Here is a 22,604-nt window from a genome sequence, read left to right as displayed (position 1 = left end):
TGTTTTAACTTACACTTGACACTTAAATCTCTTGGACTCCCAGTTTTTTTTGTTTGTTTTTTTAATGGAAATAATTGTCCCAGTAATGCAACTTTGTTGTGAAATTAAAAGAAATGATATCTGCAAAGTACTCAAAAGGGTTTGGTTATGCATCAGAGCTAAGGAACTATTTTTGATTAAGCAAATTTTTTGATAAGAATCATAATATAATTTTTCTTTCAACACATGTCAGGAGATTTTCACAGATCCAAAAGAAGTCAGAAGTACATTATATGATGCCTTCTCTGTTTGGGGCTCTATCATTCACAGTCATACGCGTAATATGAAGCTAATTCTCCCCCTTCCCTTCCATTCCATTGGCTACCTAGGGATGTTTCTAGAGCTCTTAATTTTAGCATTACATTCATGCTTGCTCACTTGAGTCAGAGATTCTGACTCTCCCCAATCCTTTCCCTCATTGCATGCATTGTTTTGATGATGAACAGAGGGCATAAGTCTTTAAGTCTCATACAATGTGAACATCAGGTGATTTCTTCTTGATTTCCTTGTCATAGTTTCAGTTACACAAGCCCAGCAGTGGCTATGGCTGTGCAGTCCACACTGCACTCTGGGGACTCCTGGGCAGCCTGGTTTGGGTGCACAGACTGACCATTCCGCAGTGTAAATCTTTCTAAGGTCATCGTTTCTGCAGGAGTCAAGAGGTAATGCTGGTGAAAGTTTATCTTTAATTTCTCATTTAACAAACAAAAATTTATTTAAACAAAAGCCATGACTACAGTACTCACCTTTCAGAATCAGAAGTGATGTTGCTGAATTCTAAAGAGAACTTTATAAAGTAAATGTTTTCTATTTATTTTTATAGTAGTTGTGCACTGAATATCTGACAATGAAAACCATTGACAGCTCCCCTTGTTTAAGGAGCATATTTATGTTTCCTTGTTATGAAGATGCTATGAGGATGAAGCTGGGTGTCTTTACATGTGTGTGTGTTGGGAGGAAAAGAAGGGCTCTCATAGAATATGAAAAATCCCCTAGGACTGTTATTGTTTGCCCCTTTGAGGAAAAGGTTCTTTGATTTGTTCTCCAGAAATGACTTGTGGAACCACATGTGTCATTAAGGTGACATAAATAGTAGGTCCAGGTGTAACAAAAGGATCTGAGGACCCAGATGGAAACCTTGTGCAGAGACTTGGACAAAAAAAAAACCCTGCTGAATAGAAAGCTGGTGGGAGCTGCAATAAGAGTCAGTACCTCCAAGGTTCTAATTTTATCTCTGTAGACTGTTGAGTTGAGGGCATGAGGTGGTGAGGAAAGAGCCCTGGAGTACTATGAGTAAGTAAGCAGAAGCACAGCACAGTCTATTGTTACTCAAAGTATAGTCCCTGGGCTGGTTGGGCAAGCTGTTTATTATCAGTCCAGGACCCAAGAAAGACAGGAGTTGAAGGGTACTTTTTATACCAATTTGAGAAAGTAAATTCAAGTGTATTGACTCTGGTAGTGCTGTTGCTCAGTAACTAAGTCATGTCTGACCCTTTGTGACCCTATGTACTGCAGCACGCCAGGCTTCCCTGTCTTTCACTGTCTCCCAGAGTTTGGTCAAATGCATGTCCACTGAGTCCATGATGCTATGTCACCCTCTTCTCCTTTTGCCTTCAATCTTTCCCAGCATCAAGGTCTTTTCCAATGAATCAACTCTTCACATCAGTTGCCCAAAGTATTGAAGCTTCAGCTTCAGCATCAGTCCTTCCAGTGAACATTCAGGGTTGATTTCCTTTAGGACTGACAGTTTTCTCCAGCACCACAATTCGAAAGCATCAGTTCTTTGGCCCTCAGCCTTCTTTATGGCCAAACTGTCACATCCATACATGACTACTAGAAAAACCATAGCTTTGACCAGATGGACCTTTGTTGGCAAAGAAATATCTCTGCTTTTTAGTATGCTGTCTAGGTTGGTCATAGCTTTTCTTCCAAGGAGCTAGCATCTTTTAATTTTATGGCTGCAATCACCATCTACAGTGATTTTGGAGCCCCAAAAATAAAGTCTCTCACTATTTCCATTGTTTCCCCATCCATTTGCCATGAAGTGATGGGACCAGATGCCACGATCTTAGTTTTCTGAATGTTGAGCTTTAAGCCAGGTTTTTCACTCTCCTCTTTCACTTTCATCAAGAGGCTCTTTAGTTCTTCACTTTCTGCCATAAGGATGGTGTCATCTACATATCTGAGGTTACTGATATTTCTCCCAGTAGTCTTGATTCCAGGTTGTGCTTCATCCAGACTGGCATTTCACATGATGTACTCTGCATATAAGTTAAATAAGCAGGGTGGCAATATACAGCTTTGACATACTCCTTTCCTGATTTGGAACCAGTCTGTTGTTCCATGTCTAGTTCTAACTGTTGCTTCTTGACCTGCATACAGATTTCCCAGGAGGCAGATAGGGTGGTCTGGTATCCCCATCTCTTGAAGAATTTCCCACAGTTTGTTGTCATCCACACAGTCAAAAGCTTTGGCATAGTCAATAAAGCAGAAATAGATGTTTTTCTGGAATTCTCTTGCTTTTTTGATGATCCAACAGATGTTGGCAATTTGATCTCTGGTTTTCTCTGCCTTTTCTAAATCCAGCTTGAACATCTGGAAGTTCACAGTTCACATACTGTTGAAGCCTGGCTTGGAGAATTTTGAGAATTACTTTGCTACTGTGTGAGATGAGTGCAACTGTGCCATAGTTTGAACGTTCTTTGGCATCGCCTTTCTTTGGGATTGGAATGAAATCTGATATTTTCCACTTCTGTGGCCACTGCTGAGTTTTCCAAATTTTCTGGCATATTGAGTGTAGCACTTTCACAGGATCATCTTTTAGGATTTGAAATAGTAACTAGAATTCCATCACGTCCACTAGTTTTGTTCATAGTGATGTTTCCTAAGGCCCACTTGACTTTACATTCCAGGATGTCTGGCTCTAGGTAAGTGATCACACCATCATGGTTATCTCGGTCATGAAGATCTTTTTTGTATAGTTCTCCTGTGTATTCTTGCCATCTCTTAATATCACCTGCTTCTGTTAGGTCCATATTATTTCTGTCCTTTATAGAGCCCATCTTTGCATGAAATGTTCCCTTGGTATCTCTAGTTCTCTTGAAGAGATCTCTAGTCTTTCCCATCCTATTGTTTTCCTCTATTTCTTTGTACTGATCACTGAGGAAGGCTTTCTTATCTCTCCTTGCTATTCTTTGGAACTCTGCATTCATATGGGTATATCTTTCCTTTTCTCCTTTGCCTTTCATGTCTTTTCTTTTCTCAGCTATTTGTAAGGCCTCCTCAGACAATCATTTTGCCTTTTTGCATTTCTTTTTCTTGGGGATGGTCTTGATCCCTGTCTCCTGTACAATGTCATGAGCCTCCATCCATAGTTCTTCAGACACTCTATCAGATCTAATCCCTTGCATCTATTTGTCCCTTCCACTGTATAATCGTAAGGGATTTGTATTAGGTCATACCTGAATGGTCTAGTGGTTTCCCCTACTTTCTTCAATTTAAGTCTGAATTTGGCAATAAGGAGTTCATGATCTGAGCCACAGTCAGTTCCTGGTCTTGTTTTTGCTGACTGTATGGAGCATCTCCATCTTTGTCTGCAAAGAATATAATCAATCTGATTTTGGTAGTGACCATCTGGTGATGTCCATATGTGGAGTCTTCTCTTGTGTTGTTTGAGAGAGGGTGCTTGCGATGACCAGTGTGTTCTCTTGCAAAACACTGTTAGCATTTTCCCTGGTTCATTTTGTGCCCCAAGACCAAATTTGCCCGTTACTCCAGGTATATCTTGACCTCCTACTTTTGGATTCCAGTCCCCTATGATGAAAAGGACATCTTTTTAGGTGTTAGTTTAGAAGGTCCTGTAGGTCTTCATAGAACCATTCAACTTCAGCATCTTCAGCATTAATGGCTGGGCATAGACTTGGATTACTTTGATATTGAATGCTTTGCCTTGGAAATGAACAGAGATCATTATGTTGTTTTTGAGACTGCACCCAAGTACTGCATTTAGGGCTCTTTTGTTGACTGTGAGGGGTATTCCATTTCTTCTAAGGGATTCTTCCCCATAGTAGTAGATATAATGGTCATCTGAGTTAAATTCACCCATTCCAGTCCATGTTAGTTCACTGATTCCTAAAATGTCAATGTTCACTCTTGCCATCTCCTCTGTGACCACTTCTAATTTACCTTGGTTCATGGACCTAACATTCCAGGTGCTTATGCAATATTGCTCTTTACAATATCAGACTTTACTTCCATTACCAGTTACATCCACAACTGGCAGTTGTTTTTGCTTTGACTCCATCTCTTCATTCTTTCTGGAGTTATTTCTCCACTCTTCTCCAGTAGCATATTTAGCACCTACTGACCTAGGGAGTTCATCTTTCAGTATCCTATCTTTTTGCCTTTCATACTGTTCATGGGGTTCTCAAGGCATGAATACTGAAGTGGTTTGCCATTCCCCTCTCCAGTGGACCATGTTTTGTCAGAACTCTCCACCAAGACCTGTCCATCTTGGGTTGCCCTACATGGCATGGCTCATAGTTGCATGGACCACAAGGCTGTGGTCCATGTGATCAGTTTGATTAGTTTTATGTGACTGTGGTTTTCATTCTGTCTGCCCTCTGAGGGGTAAAGATAAGAGGCTTATGGAAGCTTCCTGATTGAAGAGACTGATTGTGGAGGAAACTGGGTCCTGTTCTGATGGGCAGGGCCATGCTCAGTAAATGTTTAATCCAATTTTCTGTTGATGGACGGGGCTGTGTTCGCTCCCTGTTGTTTGACCTGAGACCAAACTATGGTGGAGGTAATGAAGATAATGGTGACCTCCTTCAAAAGGTCCCATGCTCACACTGCCGCACTCAATGCCCCTGATCCTGCAGCAGACCACTGCAGACTCCCACCTCCTGGACACTCACAGGCAAGTCTGGGTCAGTCTCTTGTGGGGTCACTGCTCCTTTCTCCTAGGTCCTGGTGTGCACAAGGTTTTGTTTGTGCCCTCCAAGAGTCTGTTTCCCTAGTCCTGTGTAAGTTCTGGGGACTCTATGGTGAGGTTAATGGCAACCTCCTCCAAGAGGGCTTATGCCATACCCAGGTCTGTTGCACCTGAGCCCCTGCCCCTGCAGCTGACCCACACCTCCACAGGAGACACTAAAACACTCAAAGGCAGGTCTGACTCAGTCTCTATGCGGTCTCATGCTGTGCACAATATTTTGTTTGAGCCCTCCGAGCATCTCTGGTGGGAATGGGATTTGATTCTAAATGCAATTTTGCCCCTCCTACTTTCTTTCTGGGGCTTCTCCTTTGACCTTGGACATGGGGTATTTTATTTTGGTGGGATCCAACATTCTCCTGTCAACGGTTGTTCAGCAGTGAGTTGTAATTTTGGAATTCTCATAGAGAAGATAAGCACATGTCCTTCTACTCCACCATCTTGATTTGAACATGAAAAATTGTTCATAATTTGATCACAAAAAATTGTTCATAATATCCATTTTAACTATTTAAATATCTGCAGAATGTGAGGTTATGCCTCCTTGCTTGTCTTTTTTGGATAGTGGATATTTTTGCCTTTTTCTTGATTAATATTCCTATGGGTTTTTCAACTTTATTAATATTTTTGGAGAGTGAAATATAGATTTATTCTCTCTATGGAACATATATTCTATTTCTTTGATTTATATTCTTTCATTTTTTATATTTTTTTTCATATTTATTTGTTGTTTCTTTTGAAGCTTCCTGTGATGAAAGTTTTCCTTTTATTTTCAGCCTTTCCTTGAGGTTGTTTTCTAACCCTTTATCTTAAATAAGGACCTCAATTCTCCCCTTTGTTTTGCTGGTAATTTTGAATGATGTCATGGGAACTGTGAAGGCTAGGTTATAGAGAGTCTGGATTGCGTTATGGTCCTCTCAAACACAGCCATTGCATGAATGTACCACCTTTATTTTTTTTAACATGGCCTTTTAACGATGGACATTTGAGAAATTTCTAGATTTTGACAATTAAGAATAAAGCTTCTAAAAGATCTCCATACAGGTCTTTGTGTGTTTTCATTTCTCTTGAATAAATACCCAGGATTGAAATTTCTGGGCAGTATGGTTGGTGTATGTTTATAAGAATTGAAAAAAAATTTTTAATGGTAATAACATTTTGCCTTTCTTCAGCATTGCATTTCAGTTCTCTTTGCCCTGCATCTTTTCCAGCACTTGCTATTGTCAGTACTTTTTTAAAAAGTCATTCTACATATTAAAGAATGATTACACTAGGAAAGGAACAATAAGAAAAGCAAATAGAACAAAAACAAAAAATCAAAAGAAAAAAAAATTTTTTTAAAGAGAAAAATCCACAGCACTGCAGAAAGCCAACGTAGAGGTAGAAGTACGTAAGGGAAATAAAACGTGTGATTAGAAAAGAGAGAGAGAGAAAGAAAGTTTCAAGGTGGTGGTTCTTAAGTGTAAAGTCTGTTCCCCGTAGGTGGGGTTGGACCAGTGCCCTGTGAAGGTTTCCTGCCTGGGAGGACTTGTGCCTGTATTCTGGTCAGTGGAGCTGGATCTTGTCTCTCCAGTGGGCAGTGTCATGTCCAGTAGTAGCTTTAGGGTGTCTGTGGGTTTGATACAGCTTTGGGCAGTCTGTCTGCTAGTGTGCATTGAGTTTCTGTTTTGCTGAAGAACCAGCGTGGGGTGTCTGGGTAACTGTGCTTGCTGACACTGCTGGTAGGAATGTAAATTGATGCAGCCTCTATGGAAGACTGTATGGAGATTCCTTTAAAAACTAGGAGTAAAATTACCATATGACCCAGCAATATCACTGCTAGGCATATACCCTGAGGAACCCAAAATTGAAAAAGACACATGTACCCCAGTGTTCGTTGTGGCACTATTTACAATAGGTAGGACATAGAAGCAACCCAGATGTTCACTGAAGGATGAATGGATAAAGAAGTTGTGGGACATATATACAATGGGCTATCTATTTTACATATGGTAGTGTATATGCTTCCGTGCTACTCTCTCCATTCATCTCACCCTCTCCTACCTGTGTCCATAAATGTGTTTTCTATATCTGCATCTCCATTGCAACCCTGCAAATAGGTTCATCAGTACCTTCTTTCTAGATTCCATATATATGTGTTAATATAGGATATCTGCTTTTCTCTTTTCGACTTACTTCACTCTGTACAATAGGCTGCGAACACATTTGAGTCGGTTCTAATGAGGTGGATGAACCTACAGCCTATTATTCAGAGTGAAGTAAGTTGGAAAGAGAAAAACAAAAATTGTTTATTAACACATATATGGAATCTAGAAAGATGATACTGATGAACCTATTTGCAGGGCTGCAGTGGAGACATAGACATAGAAAACAGACTTATGGACACAGGCAGGAGAAGGTAGATGAATGGAGAGAGTAGCATGGGAGCATATGTAAAATAGAGAGCCAGTGAATATTTGCTATATGACTCACGGAACCCAAACTAAGACTCTGTAACAACCTAAAGGGGTAGTAAAGGGTGGGAGGTAGGAGGGAGGCTCAAAAGGGAGGGGACATACATATGCCCCCTATATTAGCTATAGCTAATTCATGTTAATATATGGCAGAAACCAAAGCAACATTATAATTATCCTCTAATTAAAAATTAATTTAAAAAGTCATTCTAATGTGTGTGTAGTATTAATTCTTCTAATTTGCTTTTCCCCAGTGACTTATTTTGTTCACCATCATTTTCAAGTGCTCTCTTGCCATTCATATTTCTTTGATGAAATATCTCTTCAAATCTTTTATCTATTTTAAAAAATTGGATTGCTTGCTCTCTAATTGAGTTATGAGAACTCCATATATTTTAGATGTATGTGTGTGGGCACACTCAGTCATGTCTAACTCTTTGCAACTCCATGGACTATAACCTGCCAGACTCCTCTGTCCATGAAATTTTCCAGGCAAGAATACTGGAGTGGGTTGCCATTTTTACTTCTCCAATATTTTAGATACAAATCCTTCAGTGTTTTGCAAAGATTTTGTTATAATCTCTACTTTGTCATTTCATTTTTTTAAACAATGTCATTTGAAATTAAGGCTTTAACTTTTATGAAATCTAGTTTACTATTATTATTGTAGTTCGTGCAGTTATTGTCATAGTTAACAAAATTTTACCCTCTCCTGGTTCAATTCCTGGATCAGGAAGATCCACTGGAGAAGGGATAGGCTACCCATTCCAGTATTCTTGTGCTTCCCTTGTGGCTCAGCTGATAAAGAATCCGCATGTGATGTGGGAGAACTGGGTTCAATCCCTGGGTTGGGAAGATCCCCTGGAGAAGGGAAAGGCTGCCCCCTCCAGTATTCTGGCCTGGAGAATTCTATGGACTCTATAGTCCGTGGGGTTGCAGAGTCAGACACGACTGAGTGACTTTCACGTCAATAAAATTTTCTTTGTTTTTTTTTCTTTGAAATTTTATAATGTTGGTTTACATTTCACTCTAAGATCTCATTAAAATTTTGTTTTATGTGTGAAATAAGTATTGAGGTCTTCTGGGTATTTGCTTATTTAATGAATGTTCACTTATTCACACACACTTTGTTGAAAAGTTTATACTTTTCTCCATTAACCTCCATTATCTTTTAAGAAGCCAATTAACCAGGTAAAATGTATGAATCTATTTTAGGAACTCTATTCTATTCCATTTATCTATATGCTTATCCTTATAGTAATACTGCACGTCTTGATTACTGCAGCTTTATTATAAGGCTTGAAATTAGGTAATGTGAAATGTGCAAATCTGTTTTCCTTTTCCAAATTTTCTTAAACTTATTCAGGTCCATTTTTTCCTTATGAATTTTATAATGCTTGTGAATTTCTAAAAAGCAAAACTAAACTTTTTATTGCTTTTGCATTCAATCTATGATAACTTTAGGGGAGAATTGACATCTTAACATTTAGCATTGTTATAAATGGTGCTAATTTTTAAATTTTATTTTTTACTTTCAGCAGCTTGTTGTCCATGATACTGTTGATTTTCATATACTGACCTTGTATGCTGTGACTCTGTTAAGCTAAATTAATTTAGTCACTTATAAAAAATTGCTTTTTTTAATATTTCTACAATCACTTGCAAATGAAGGCTGGTGGGTTTTCTGCTCCTGAAAAATTTTAGGTCTTTGGTCCATTTTAATTTTTTATTGTTCTAGCCAGTATCTAAAATACAATGTTTAAAATGAAGGCATGAGGAATGGGAGTACGTGTCCTAATTTTGTTCCTGATCTTTGGAGCAAAGCATTCAACTTACATTGCACTTAATAGCAAAAGATTGTATGCTGAAAACTATAAAATGCTAATGAAAGAAATCAAAAAAGTTCTCAATGAATAGAGAGAAATACAATACTTATGAATTTGATGACTCAAATTTGATAACTCAACATGACAAAGATGTCATTTCTTTCCTAATTGATCCATAGATTTAATGCAATCACTATCAAAATATCCAGCATGATTCTTTATAGTTAGACAATCTGATCTTAAAATTTAAATAAAGAGCAAAGGAATAGCCCAATATAATTATTTTTAGAAAGAATGACACAGCCTGAATTTACACTCGCTACTTATCAATAATAATCAAGACAGTGTAGTACTAGTGTGGGGATAGGAGGTGGTGAATTCATGGATTAACAAAAGAGAGTAAAATTCAGAATTAGGTCCACACAAGTACAACCAACTGATTTTAAACAAATGTACAAAAGCAATCAAGGGGAAAAGGACAGTCTTTTCAATAAATGGTGTTGGAATAATTGGACTTTCATGGACGAAAACAGACAAACTAAGCAAACTTCAACCTAAACCTCACATCTTATACAAAAATACACTCAAAATGGAGCATAGATCAAAATGTAAAGTGTTAGAGTTTTAGAAAAAAACACAGAAGAACTGTTCATGAATAGTGTTAGGCAAAATGTTCTTAGATAACATGAAATGCACAATGCATATATTAAAAGATTGAGAAATTGGATCTATATCAAAATTCAAATCAACAGCATAAGCAAATAGCACTACACACCCATTAAATGGTACATTTAAAGAGGACTAATAATACTAAATGTTGGCAATACACTGAAGCAATTGGGGCTCTTAACATCACAAATGGGAGTGTAAAATAATACAGTCACTTCAGAAAATGGTTTGAAAAAATTTAAAGATAAACACCCTATCTCCAGCAATCTCACTCCTAAATATTTACCTAAGACAAACCAGAAAACATATTCACACAGAAATAACTCAGATGTTCATAGCAGTCTCATTTACAATAGCTGAGAACTGGAAACAATTCCCACCAACTGGTGATGGGATTAAAATAAGTGGTACATCTATACGGTGAAATACTACTTGCCAATAAAAAGAAATACAATGGTGATACTCATCATAATGAATCTTAAAATAATTATGCTGAGAGAAGTCATTCACAACAATGTATATATAATATGATTTGTATTTTCTAAATTTACAGGAAAAGGAAACTAATCTGTATTGTCAAAAAGCATATCAGTAGTTGTCTGTGGCCAAAGGCACAGAGAAATATGGATTCCAAAGGAGCAGACGAAATCATTGGGAGATAATTGAAATTGAAATACTTGATTGTGACTGTGGCTTCATGGTTTCAAGTTAATCACTATGAACTTTCTATTTCCCCTAAATCCTGACAAAAATGAAATGTCAGCTGTGTTACATATAACACTGTAGAAAAAAATGATTCTTTAATTGTAAGATGAACATGGACTGAGAGGACAATATACGGAATATATTTTTTAGGCTTTTCAGAGTGCAGTGATTCTGATAACTTGAAATAATGCTTTCAGGGACTCTGAAACTGTATCTGGCAGCATTATAAATATATGATCCCAGTTATGATCATGAGGCTCGCCAGGTAGGATGGATCTTCTGCCAGTGATGTCTCTTGGGAGTCACAGTGAAGAACTGTGAAGATTACACTCACCAAAGAGAAATGAATGCCTGGTACACACAGTGGCATGGCAAATTTTTCACTTTTGAAGTTCCGTGTTGTTCTCTTGCATATTACAGAGTCATCATTTTTGGTTTTATGTGATTATATATGTTTTCAAATTGTATTTTATCTTTTTAAATAAAATAATACTAGTCTGTGTCTATTGATTCCCATATCTTAAATCTTCATGATTCTGTTACTGTTGTCTCCACTGACTCCCACCGTATGTTTGGAATTTAGCTACTTCCTTGGTGCTGTTCATTATTTTTCAGTATGTACTTGTTATCATATTTATTGTTCAGTAGGAATAAGAGGCTTGAGTTGTTTGTTTATTCAGTTCACCAAGAGGCACTACCTGTCCTTGACCATATTATATTCAAGTTCAAGGCTTGAGACTCTAGATCTCCAGGGATATGAGAGATCTGTGCAAGACTTGGTCACTGAATATTTCTCTTATCCTAAAGGTATATGTGTGAGAAGGCAATGGCACCCCACTCCAGTCCTCTTGCCTGGAAAATCCCATGGATGGAGGAGCCTGGTAGGCTGTTGTCCATGTGGTCGCTAAGAGTCGGACACGATTGAGCAACTTCCCTTTCACTTTTCACTTTCATGCATTGGGGAAGGAAATGGCAACCCACTTCAGTGTTCTTGCCTGGAGAATCCCAGGGATGGGGGAGCCTGGTGGGCTTCCATCTATGGGGTCACACAGAGTCGGACGCGACTGAAGCGACTTAGCAGCAGCAGAAGGGTATATGTAAAATTTATTCTTCAGAATTCTCATCTGGTTGTGTCCTAGGCCTCGAAGTATATCCCTCCCCTCCCAAGACATCACTAAATGCAAACCTGGGTTGATAAGACTTCCTTCTGGCCTGTCAAATTCTCTAATTGCTGAAGCATATGTGAGTGTTAGGTTTACTTCTCTGGGTTCTCACAGTTCCTGAGGAAGCAGTTCCTTATTAGCCTGTAACCTATACTTCAGAGATCTTAAACATCTTAACATTTGTTTTAGTTGTGCTTACTATATGATTGATTCCAATTACTAAACCTGCCATAATTGGAACAGAAATCTCAAAGGTAAAGGTAAATTATATGCCTGTGAGTGGAAGATTCAGTTCAGTTCAGTCGCTCAGTCGTGTCTGACTCTTTGCGACCCCATGAATCGCAGCACACCAGGCCTTCCTGTCCATCACAAACTCCCGGAGTTTACTCAAACTCATGCCCATGGAGTCGGTGATGCCATCCAGCCATCTCATCCTCTGTCGTCCCCTTCTCCTCCTGCCCCCAATCCCTCCCAGAATCTGGGTCTTTTCCAATGAGTCAACTCTTTGCATCAGGTGGCCAAAGTACTGGAATTTCAGCTTCAGCATCAGTCCTTCCAATGAACACCCAGGACTGATCTCCTTTAGGATGGACTGGTGGGATCTCCTTTCTGTCCAAGGGACTCTCAAGAGTCTTCTCCAACACCACAGTTCAAAAGCATCAATTTTTCGGTGCTCAGCTTTCTTCACAGTTCAATTCTCACATCCATACATGACCACTGGAAAAACCATAGCCTTGACTAGATGGACCTTTGTTGGCAAAGTAATGTCTCTGCTTTTTAATATGCTATCTAGGTTGGTCATAACTTTCCTTCCAAGGAGTAAGCGTCTTTTAATTTCATGGCTGCAGTCACCATCCACAGTGATTTTGGAGCCCAAGAAAATAAAGTCTGACACTGTTTCCACTGTCTCCCCATCTATTTCCCATGAGGTGACAGGACCAGATGCCATAATCTTAGTTTTCTGAATGTTAAGCTTTTAAGCCAACTTTTTCACTCTCCTCTTTCACTTTCATCAAGAGGCTTTTTAGTTCCTCTTCACTTTCTGCCATAAGGGTGGTGTCACCTGCATATCTGAGGTTATTGATATTTCTCCCAGCAATCTTGATTCCAGCTTGTGCTTCTTCCAGCCCAGTGTTTCTCATGATGTACTCTGCATGTAAGTTAAATAAGCAGGGTGACAATATACAGCCTTGACGTACTCCTTTTCCTATTGGGAACCAGTCTGTTGTTCCATGTCCAGTTCTAACTGTTGCTTCCTGACCTGCATACAGGTTTCTCAAGAGGCAGGTCAGGTGGTCTGGTATTCCCATCTCTTTCAGAATTTTCCACAGTTTATTGTGATCCACACAGTCAAAGGCTTTGGCACAGTCAATAAAGCAGAAATAGATGTTTTTCTGGAAATTTCTTGCTTTTTCGATGATCCAGCAGATGTTGGCAATTTGATTTCTGGTTCCTCTGTGTTTTCTAAAACCAGCTAGAACATCTGGAAGTTCTCAGTTCACGTATTGATGAAGCCTGGCTTGGAGAATTTTGAGCATTACTTTGCTAGGGTATGAGATGAGTGCAATTGTGCAGTAGTTTGAGCATTCTTTGGGATTGCCTTTCTTAGGGATTGGAATGAAAACTGACCTTTTCCAGTCCTGTGGCCACTGCTGAGTTTTCCAAATTTGCTGGCATATTGAGTGCAGCACTTTCACAGCGTCATCTTTCAGGATTTGAAATAGTTCAACTGGAATTCCATCACCTCCACTAGCTTTGTTCGTAGTGATGCTTTCTAAGGCCCACTTGACTTCACATTCCAGGATGTCTGGCTCTAGGTGAGTGATCACACCACTGTGATTATCTGGGTTGTGAAGATCTTTTTTGTACAGTTCTTCTGTGTGTTCTTGCCTCTTCTTAATATCTTCTGCTTCTGTTAGGTCCATATCATTTCTTTCCTTTATTGAGCCCATTTTTGCATGAAATGTTCCCTTGATATCTCTAATTTTCTTGAGGAGATCTCTAGTCTTTCCCATTCTATTGTTTTCCTCTATTTCTTTGCATTGATTGCTGAGGAAGACTTTCTTATCTCTCCTTGCTATTCTTTGGAACTCTGCATTCAAATGGGAATATCTATCCTTTTCTCCTTTGCTTTTCGCTCTCTTCATTTCACAGCTATTTGTAAGGCCTCCTCAGACAACCATTTTGCCTTCTTGCATTTCTTTTCCATGGGGATGGTCTTGATCCCTGTCTCCTGTACAATGTCACGAACCTCCATCCATAGTTCATCAGATTAGATTTGCACAAATATACACAGGTAACACCATATACAACTGGTGATATCCTCACCTCCTCCATCCTGGCTCAGATGTTATCTTCCCAATGAGGCCTGCACTGACACTTCCTGCCCTGGCATGTCAAGCTTCTTTGCTCTGCCTTCTTTTCTTTCTTCATGACACTGTCCCCTTCAAATAGTCTGAATCAATAACTTGTTGATTTTATTATCACTGGTCTGCTATCAGATAAATTCTATGAGGGCGGATACATTGGATGCTTGTCATTTACATTTCTAATGGCTTATGATGTTCTGTGTAATACAATAACTCAATATAATTTTTGACTGAAATAACTACAAGTTGGTGTCACAGTTTCACTGGGAGGGAGACAGCAGTGCAGTGGGGAAAGCTGAACTTGCATCTCACTCATCTACAAGTAGGCAGTGGGAGTCAGCACACCATTTTTGCCAGAGCTGTGTCAGGAGTGCCCAGCAGGAAACTGAAGAAACACATACACACCCACCTGGTGTTGTAGCAACAACACAACAGGAGACTTCCTCCAAAAAAAACCTACAGCATAATCAAAAATCACTTATCATACCAAGAACTAGAAAAGTAAAAACTTCAGTGAGATTAAACAGTGTATGCCCACATCAAGATGAAAAGAATCTAGAAATCATCTGTTAATGATTTAAAACAGCCTTCAAACAAATGTTTCAACAAGCAGCCATTAATTTCCCTGACACAAATTTAAAAAATAGAAAATTTCAGCAAAGAAGCAAAAGTCAAAAAATAATAATGTGAAAATGACATAACTAAAAATACAAACACTGAAGTTAAAAAATAAAACTTGATGGATGATCTCAATAGTCTAGTGGAGATGACAGATGATAGAATCAATAAACTTTAACAAAGATAAATATAAATAACTGATCTAAACAAAAGGAAAATAGATTGGGGAAAAAGTTCAGATCTACGTGGATTTGTGGGAAAATAACAAGCTATTTTGGGAGTTCTACAGGAAAGGAGAAAGGGGGTACTGAGTAAATACTGAAAGAAATGAAGTCTGAAAACTTTCCAAATTTGATGAAAGATATAGAGCTACAGGTGTAGGAAGTTGACCAAACTCAAACAGGATAAACCCAGAGAAATCCATACCACAACACACATAAGTAAAGTTCTGAAAATTAAAAGAAAGAAAAATCTTAAAAGCACTGATGGAGGAAGTATCATTACTTATTATTTTAAAAATCCATAATATTTTTCAAGTACTAAAACCAAAGAATAGGCAAATGTAAATTCTACATCTGGCAGAAACAGTCTTCAGAAATGAAGGTGAAACAAAGACACTTCAGATGAAGGAAAACTAAAAGAAATTTTTCCCAACAAATCCACCTTTAAATCATGGCAAAAGCAAGTTCCCTAAATAGGAAGCAAATAATAAAAAGAAGACATGGAACTCTAACAATTAAAAATAAATAGAATGAAAATTAAAAGGGAGCATATCAAAACACGTGAGATTAAGTTAAAGTAGTGCTGAGGGGGAAATATACGGCACTGAATGCTTACATGACTAAAGAAGAAAGGTCTTAGAATATATGTAGGATTTTTGAAAGAAAAGAAAAAAGTAGAAGATGGCTCTACTTGCTCTTAAGACTTATACAGTTGAAGTCATCAGAATGCTGTGGTACTGGTGGACGAAAAGATACATTGATCAAATGAAGCTAAACAAAAAATCTAGAAAAAGACCTACATAAGTATGCCAAACTTTTTTTTTTTTTTTTAAGGTACAGAAGCAGTCCAATGAAAGAAGGAAATCTTTTCAAAAACGGTTCTGGAGTAAGCGGACCACCATAGATGGGGGAGCCACCTCAAGCCTAAATGCCACACCTTACACAAGCATTTACTCAAAGTAGATCTTGGACTTCAATGTATAACGTAGAACTATAAATTGTAAACCTTTTTAAAAAAGGAGAAAATGTTAAAATATGGGACTTGTCAAAATTTTCTGGGAATTGACACTAAAACTATAATCCATAAACAGAAAGATTCATCCAACTATTATTTCGAAAATACTATGTTCCAAACATGTTTTGAATCATTTACTACATATATATATACACACAGACACATACATACATAGATGCACACATACATGTATTTTAAAACATTTTTAAAATGTGTGGAATTAAAAAAAAAAAAAAAAAGGAGATACAAATGAATTTATTTACAAGGCAGAAGCAGACTCACAGACTTGGAGAACAAACTTGTGGTTGCCAGAGGGGGAAGGTGGAGGATAGGGATGGATTGGGAATTTGGGATTTACAGGTATCTAGTGCTATATTTGGAATAGATAACCAATAAGGACCTACTGTAAAATGAAATAAAATGATAAAGTAAAAATTAAAAAATATTTTAAAATGGTATCCCCTTTATATTAGAATAATAGTGGTACCAGGGCATATAAGTTAATTCTATAAATGTTAAATGCTTTGTACACAAAGTGATTATTTTGTTGGAAGCACTCTGATTTTGAAACCAAGCAGGACCCTGTGGGGCCCCCAGGCACAGAAACCTTTCTGTGTCCCCTGTTTCTTCTTTGTTGGGAATAGGTTTCAGCCTCCAGGACCTTACCTGAGTTCCAAATGGCAGGTTCAAACAGTTGCTAATCAGGAAAAGGAGGAGATAAAAAGCAAGAGAGGAGAAGTCAAGAAACAAAAGTGCAGCCTTGGGAGAATCCTAGTACCAGCTCAAGGGATACACATAACAATATTTTTGAGCTCTTCTGTAGAACTAAAATCTCCAACAAATGGAAAATGTTAACTACTTGATAACATATTTTTTCCAGAAAGAAGGTCACAGTTTGATAACCTTGAGAACCACAGAAGCTCAATGGGAGACCAAATGAGGCCAGATTAAAGGAATGCAAGCCCTGCACACAGTTTAATTCCGATCTCACCTTTAATTCCAATTTAATTCTTTAAATCTCACACTTTAATTCCAACCTCACCCTTGAAACATTGCCATAAAACTCCTTATAAAATCACCCTTGGTTGGGACACACAGTTTTGAGGCCATGAGTCCACTATGTCCCCTTTTACCTGGCAAAGTAATAAAGCTATTCTTTTCTACTTCACCCAAAACTCTTCTCCAAGATTTGTTTTGGAACCAGTGCACAGAGACTGAGTTTTTGGCATCAATTTTTCCATTTTTATTTTCCATCAGTCTGTAATTTTTAAATGTTCAGGGTTCTTTTATTTACCATCTGAAGGATGAACCTATTTGCACTATTTACTGTCATTCTTAAGGCAATCTGCATTTCTTTGTTTCTTAGACTGTAAACAATGGGATTAAGCAGAGGTGTCAGCACTGTATATGTCACAGCCATCAGCATATCTTCACGGAATGAGTCACTGTTCTTGGGCCTCAAATAGACAAAGCCAGCAAATCCATAGTGTATGCACACCACAGTGAGGTGGGAGGAGCAAGTTGAGAAGGCCTTATACCTCCCCTTGGCAGAAGGCATCTTCATAACTATGGACCCAATGAAGACATAGGAAATCATTATTAAAATAAAGCTGCCCACCAATACAAAGGCAGAGAGCACAAAAATAGCTATTTCATAAGACAGAGTATAGTCACAAGCAAGGTGGACAACAGGCGAGATGTCGCAAAAGAAGTGCTGGATGGTGTTGGAGTCACAAAAAGACAAGTTGAACACAATGGTGACGATGCACACAGAAACCAGGAACCCTACCAACCAAGCAGCCATCATTAACTGAAAACAGATCTTAGGGGTCATGAGGATGGAGTAGTGCAGTGGGTTGTGAATAGCGGTGTAACGGTCGTAGGACATGGCAGCCATGATGAAGCAGTTATTGCCTGACAAGCCAAAGAAGAAAAACATCTGTGTAGCACACTCAGGAATCGAAATGGACTTACTGTCTGATAGCAAGTCCACCAACATGCGGGGGATGATTACCACAGTGGTACAGGTTTCTGAAAAGGAGAGGCCACAGAGGAAAAAGTACATGGGGATGTGAAGGCTGTGATTGAGCTTGACGGCCACCATTATGGACACATTTGCAGCTAGAATGGTCACGTGGGAGAAGAAAACCATCACAAAGAGGAGATCTTGCAGGTCCAGGAAACTGGAAAATCCCAACAGAAGGAATGTGCTCACTGTGGTGTGATTGTCCATCCTCCTGGTGCACATAGCAACTCTCTTTCAAAGGTAGAGGGTTATTGAAATGAAGACTCTGAGATGAGTATAAACTGTCCTTATGGACTGACGTCACCTAGACTGGTAATCAAGGGAACCTGAACTTCAAGGCACCTCTTCATGAGAGAGCCTGAGAAAGTGCTTCTAAAGGCGGTTGACTGAAGTCAAGTTCAGAAAGTAGTGAGAATGATTCTAGTATGGGGCTCTGTATTAATGACATAGAGTGAGCCCAAATATCTTCTTGGATTATAATCACAAAGCCATTCTAATCTCTCTTTTCCAAACTATATCTGCATGTAAGAGGAAAATATGAATAAAATTTCTTTGTTCTCATCCACAGGATTTATTGATTGTATTCAATGCTTCTTGAGATATAATGTTAACCTGGTACTCACAGGTGCTTCATAAACTATTGGCTGAATGAATAAAATAATCCAATCATTGAAATCACTTAATATAATTATTAAACTTTTAAAGAATTAGGAAGATGAGTGAAATTATCCAAAAGAATTCTGACTTTCCCTTCAAAGAATCTTTTCATCAGTGCACTAAAAGTGATAATGTGACAATGATCTGACCACACAAATGTATTTAGCTTGTTGTAACTTCTGCTGAATTTCTAACCACAGTAACATTTGGGAGATATATAATATCATTAATTCTTAATACACAATAATTTTCAAACTTAATTCTCGTTGAAGTTCTTTTCCTGATGCCCAACATAATATTAATGGACTGTCTTGGAGTCAAAATGATTTTGGAGGCACTGTCTCATTTAGAGTGGCGTATTCTGGTAATAATGTTCTAATAAATTTTGACTCTTTTAGCAAAACCTCCAGGACATTTTCTAGCAGATGTACTTGTTATGTGGTCTGCTTGGAAGTGCAGACCTGAATGGAATAAACTCAAATTCTTCAGATCAATTTGGCAAATCGTATTTCTATATCAATTTTTCATTAAACATTTGATCTCATAAGAGGTAAGGGCAGAAATGTGACATGAAAACTCTCTATAGAATTTTGATTTTAACTTCAGTCATTGTTAAAGGGAATGGGGAAGAAAAATAGTATGGAAACAGTGATGGAAAAAGGAGGGTACAAGAGAAATAGAGAAACACTCGCTAGAAATTTTTCTGTAGGACAAACACATATATTGCCATTTGAAGAGTTACCATTTTCTTTTTGCACTGTAGTTATGGGGATAGAATACAAGAGGGGTCAGGCTAGGTGACCAGCACCCACCTATTACCCATAATGTGTCAGACATGAGACAGAGAGAAAGCTACTTCATGTAGTCCTCACAAATCTCTGTGTTTGGAATTTTTCATTCTGATTTTATAAAAGATAAAGTGAATTATAGAGTGGTTAAGTGATTATGGAAGTCATGCATTTGCTCAATAGATATTGACTAAATGAATACAATGGGCTAGACAATGTTATACATGGGAAACACAAAATGTAACCAGACACATAGGATATCTATGATGTAAGAGTGAATGGCTATTTTGATATGTGGAATCTGGGACACCCTCTCTGAGGAGGTACCATGCTTAAATGGAGAACAGAATGGCAATAAGCAACCAGCAGGTAAAGATTAGGGGAGAGAGCATTAACCGCATGATTCACAACCACTTCAAGGACTCTAAGGTGGGAAACTCATCTACCCAAGCAATCTTCCTAGACCCAAATGGCTTGTCTTTGTGACTACTCCACTCTCCTCTGAAGGTTTTTGTCTATTCACCTCTAAAGGAAACTTTTTCAATTCTTATTGCTTTAGCTATCACTTACCTTGTATGACTCTCCAATTCTGACTTCTATCATATAGAAAGCTCCAATTTCCTTTGGCACGTTTTCAGGCCAAAATGTTCTCAGTGTTGAATGTAAGATTTTCAGACCAGAATTGGTCACATTTCCCACACATGTCAGAGTTCCCTCCCGTACTTCCTATTTGTGTTAGTTACTGACATCAGAGAGCTACCATCAGATTCCATTTTTTCATCCTTCTCCATTTTCATAATTCCAGATGATTTGTTTGCCAACATCTTTATCATCTTTTTTTAAAATTACTCCTGCTATTTTCCTGGACCTATCACACAGAGTGTATATGGTGCTCCCTTATTTGGCTATTTGTCACAATTTCCCTGTGTTTTCATTTTATTTACCACATTGTGACTTGTTGTTAGATTTCCAAATACAGAATATATCATTAATAGTGTCAAAAGCAGTGAATAGATGCACGTTCCTTATAGAAGGAAATCCAAATACCCCAACATGCTATTTGATGATCATCACAAATGGATCCCTAGGCACTGCTACTGGCCCAGTTTCTGCTGCATCCCTCTGCCTACCCTACACTCAAACCAGACCATGGTGCCCTCTATTTTCCAAGCACATCGTGATCCATATTGCTGCTGCACTTTTGCACATGATGTCCCCTTTGCCTCAGTTTCTCCTCCCCTATTTTACTTCTATCAGACTTTTACTCAGTTTTCAGGCCCTAACTTGAATTACTTTGTTTCCTCATCTTCTCTTTTTATCCACATTTTCCAGATTCCAGGATCCTAACTAAAAAATGTCTTCTTTCTATTCCATCATGCATGTGTTTCTTTTTTTTTTTTTTTTGCCACAGTCTCTACTTTTTCCATCTTCTAGATCTATCCTTCAGCACCTACCACATTTTCCCTATCAAATATATGATAATACTATATATCTCCTCATTTTCAACATGTTTCATATATCCTTTTCTTACAAACTAGATAATTCTAATAACTTCTAAACTTCACCGCATGCTTCAGTTATTGCTGTTGTTCAGTCGCTAAGTCATGTCTGACTCTTTGCAACCCAGTGGACTGCAGCACACCAGGCTCCTCTGGCCTCCACTATCTCCTAGAGTTTATTTAAATTCATGTCCATTGAGTTGGTGATGCTATCTCATACATCCTCTTGGCTATCCTAATAGATAAATGCTATTAATATGACTGTATTTCTGGTGAAGAAAGGATAGCTTAGAGAGTTAGTTTGCCAAAGGCAATACAGCTGGTAAGTGTACATGTATAATATTTACACAGCAAGGCAGTGACTATCTGGAGACCCATTTACGTGGCTACTTGATTATAAGGCCTACCCTCATTGCAAGTGCCCTAGCATGGCATTCAAGGTATTAGCTGTCCAGCCGCATCTCCCGTTGCCCTAGATGGGGAACATTCCCATTTCCCAAACATCATTTGTCCTTCAAAGCTTCTAACTTGCACACATTATTTTCTCTAATCTGCAATATCCTTCCTGAACTTTCCTGCCTGATAGAGGGCTAACACTCTTGAAAATACAGTTCCAATGGCACTTTCCCACAGAAAGCCTACCTAAAACTCCTGGCTGTATTAGTCATTTCTACTAGATTCACATGTTATTTTATTAAGATGAAATTTTGTTTTATTTTCCTCCTTCCTCCTACACTAAGACAGGCAGAGACCAGTTTAAAATCTAGTGAATGTAGGTTTTTGAGTAAAGTAATTTCAGTTACTATTGGAAAAAATGAAATTTCATCCTCTCCAGAAAGCCATTCATTATTATTATATTGCTCATTTACTAATTCCTCTATAATCTATTTTTAAATGTCTAAATAAAATGTATTTTGTGAGCACACATACTAAAGTTATTGGCTGCTCCCAGAAAAGTTTTAAGAATCTTGTCACCTAGCAGTGTGAATGCATGTGTAGAAGTTTTCTACACAGTCTCTTAATTGAAATAAAGATTGTGAAAAAAACCCAACAAACTTCTGAAAATGCCAACAGTGGTTGCTTAGAGTCTAAGAGAATGAGACTAGCATTTTCTCATATTAGGTACTATCCCACTTTCTATAGAATCAAATCACACTTGAACTACAACAGTGGTCATCTATTAAGGGGCATATTGAACTCTCTAGGGTAGCTTTGTCAAAATCGTACATCTCTACACATACCTACCACAAGTTCTTAGCAGGCCTCTCCAAGAAGAGAAATCTCTGGCATATGAGGGTACAAGTCCTCTATATATTCTTTCTCACTAGTTATTGTTGAGAACTTTTGACTTGTATGTTTCTTTTCAAATTATTGGCTTTTTCCCATACAATTCTAGTACAGTAATGATAGAAGATTATGTCAGTATGATACTATGTTCATTTTTCCCAATTGCCCTGGCAGGAACTGGAGAGAAGGAAATCTGTAACATATTTTCATCCCTTCTGTTTGTTTTTCCCAAGCACTACTCTCTTTATTAATCTGGATTTGCTTTGAATTCAGTGTCCT

At 38.1% G+C, this 22,604-nt stretch overlaps 1 protein-coding gene across 1 annotated transcript; it reads right to left on the bottom strand.

The window, feature by feature from the left end:
• Nucleotides 1-560: 560 nt before the first annotated feature.
• On the bottom strand, nucleotides 561-18,301 carry LOC122701817 (olfactory receptor 10Z1-like). The gene is made up of 2 exons (XM_043915158.1): nucleotides 17,396-18,301; nucleotides 561-707 (listed from the first exon to the last, which is right to left on the bottom strand). Exons 1-2 carry the CDS (start codon nucleotides 18,299-18,301, stop codon nucleotides 561-563), a joined length of 1,053 nt encoding a protein of 350 aa, XP_043771093.1.
• Nucleotides 18,302-22,604: the final 4,303 nt, after the last annotated feature.

Source organism: Cervus elaphus, chromosome 1 (assembly GCF_910594005.1).
Source record: "Cervus elaphus chromosome 1, mCerEla1.1, whole genome shotgun sequence".
NCBI classification, from domain to species: Eukaryota; Metazoa; Chordata; class Mammalia; order Artiodactyla; family Cervidae; genus Cervus; species Cervus elaphus.
The sequence above is the reverse complement of the archived record's forward strand: the minus strand, read 5'-3'. Positions and strand labels throughout refer to the sequence as shown.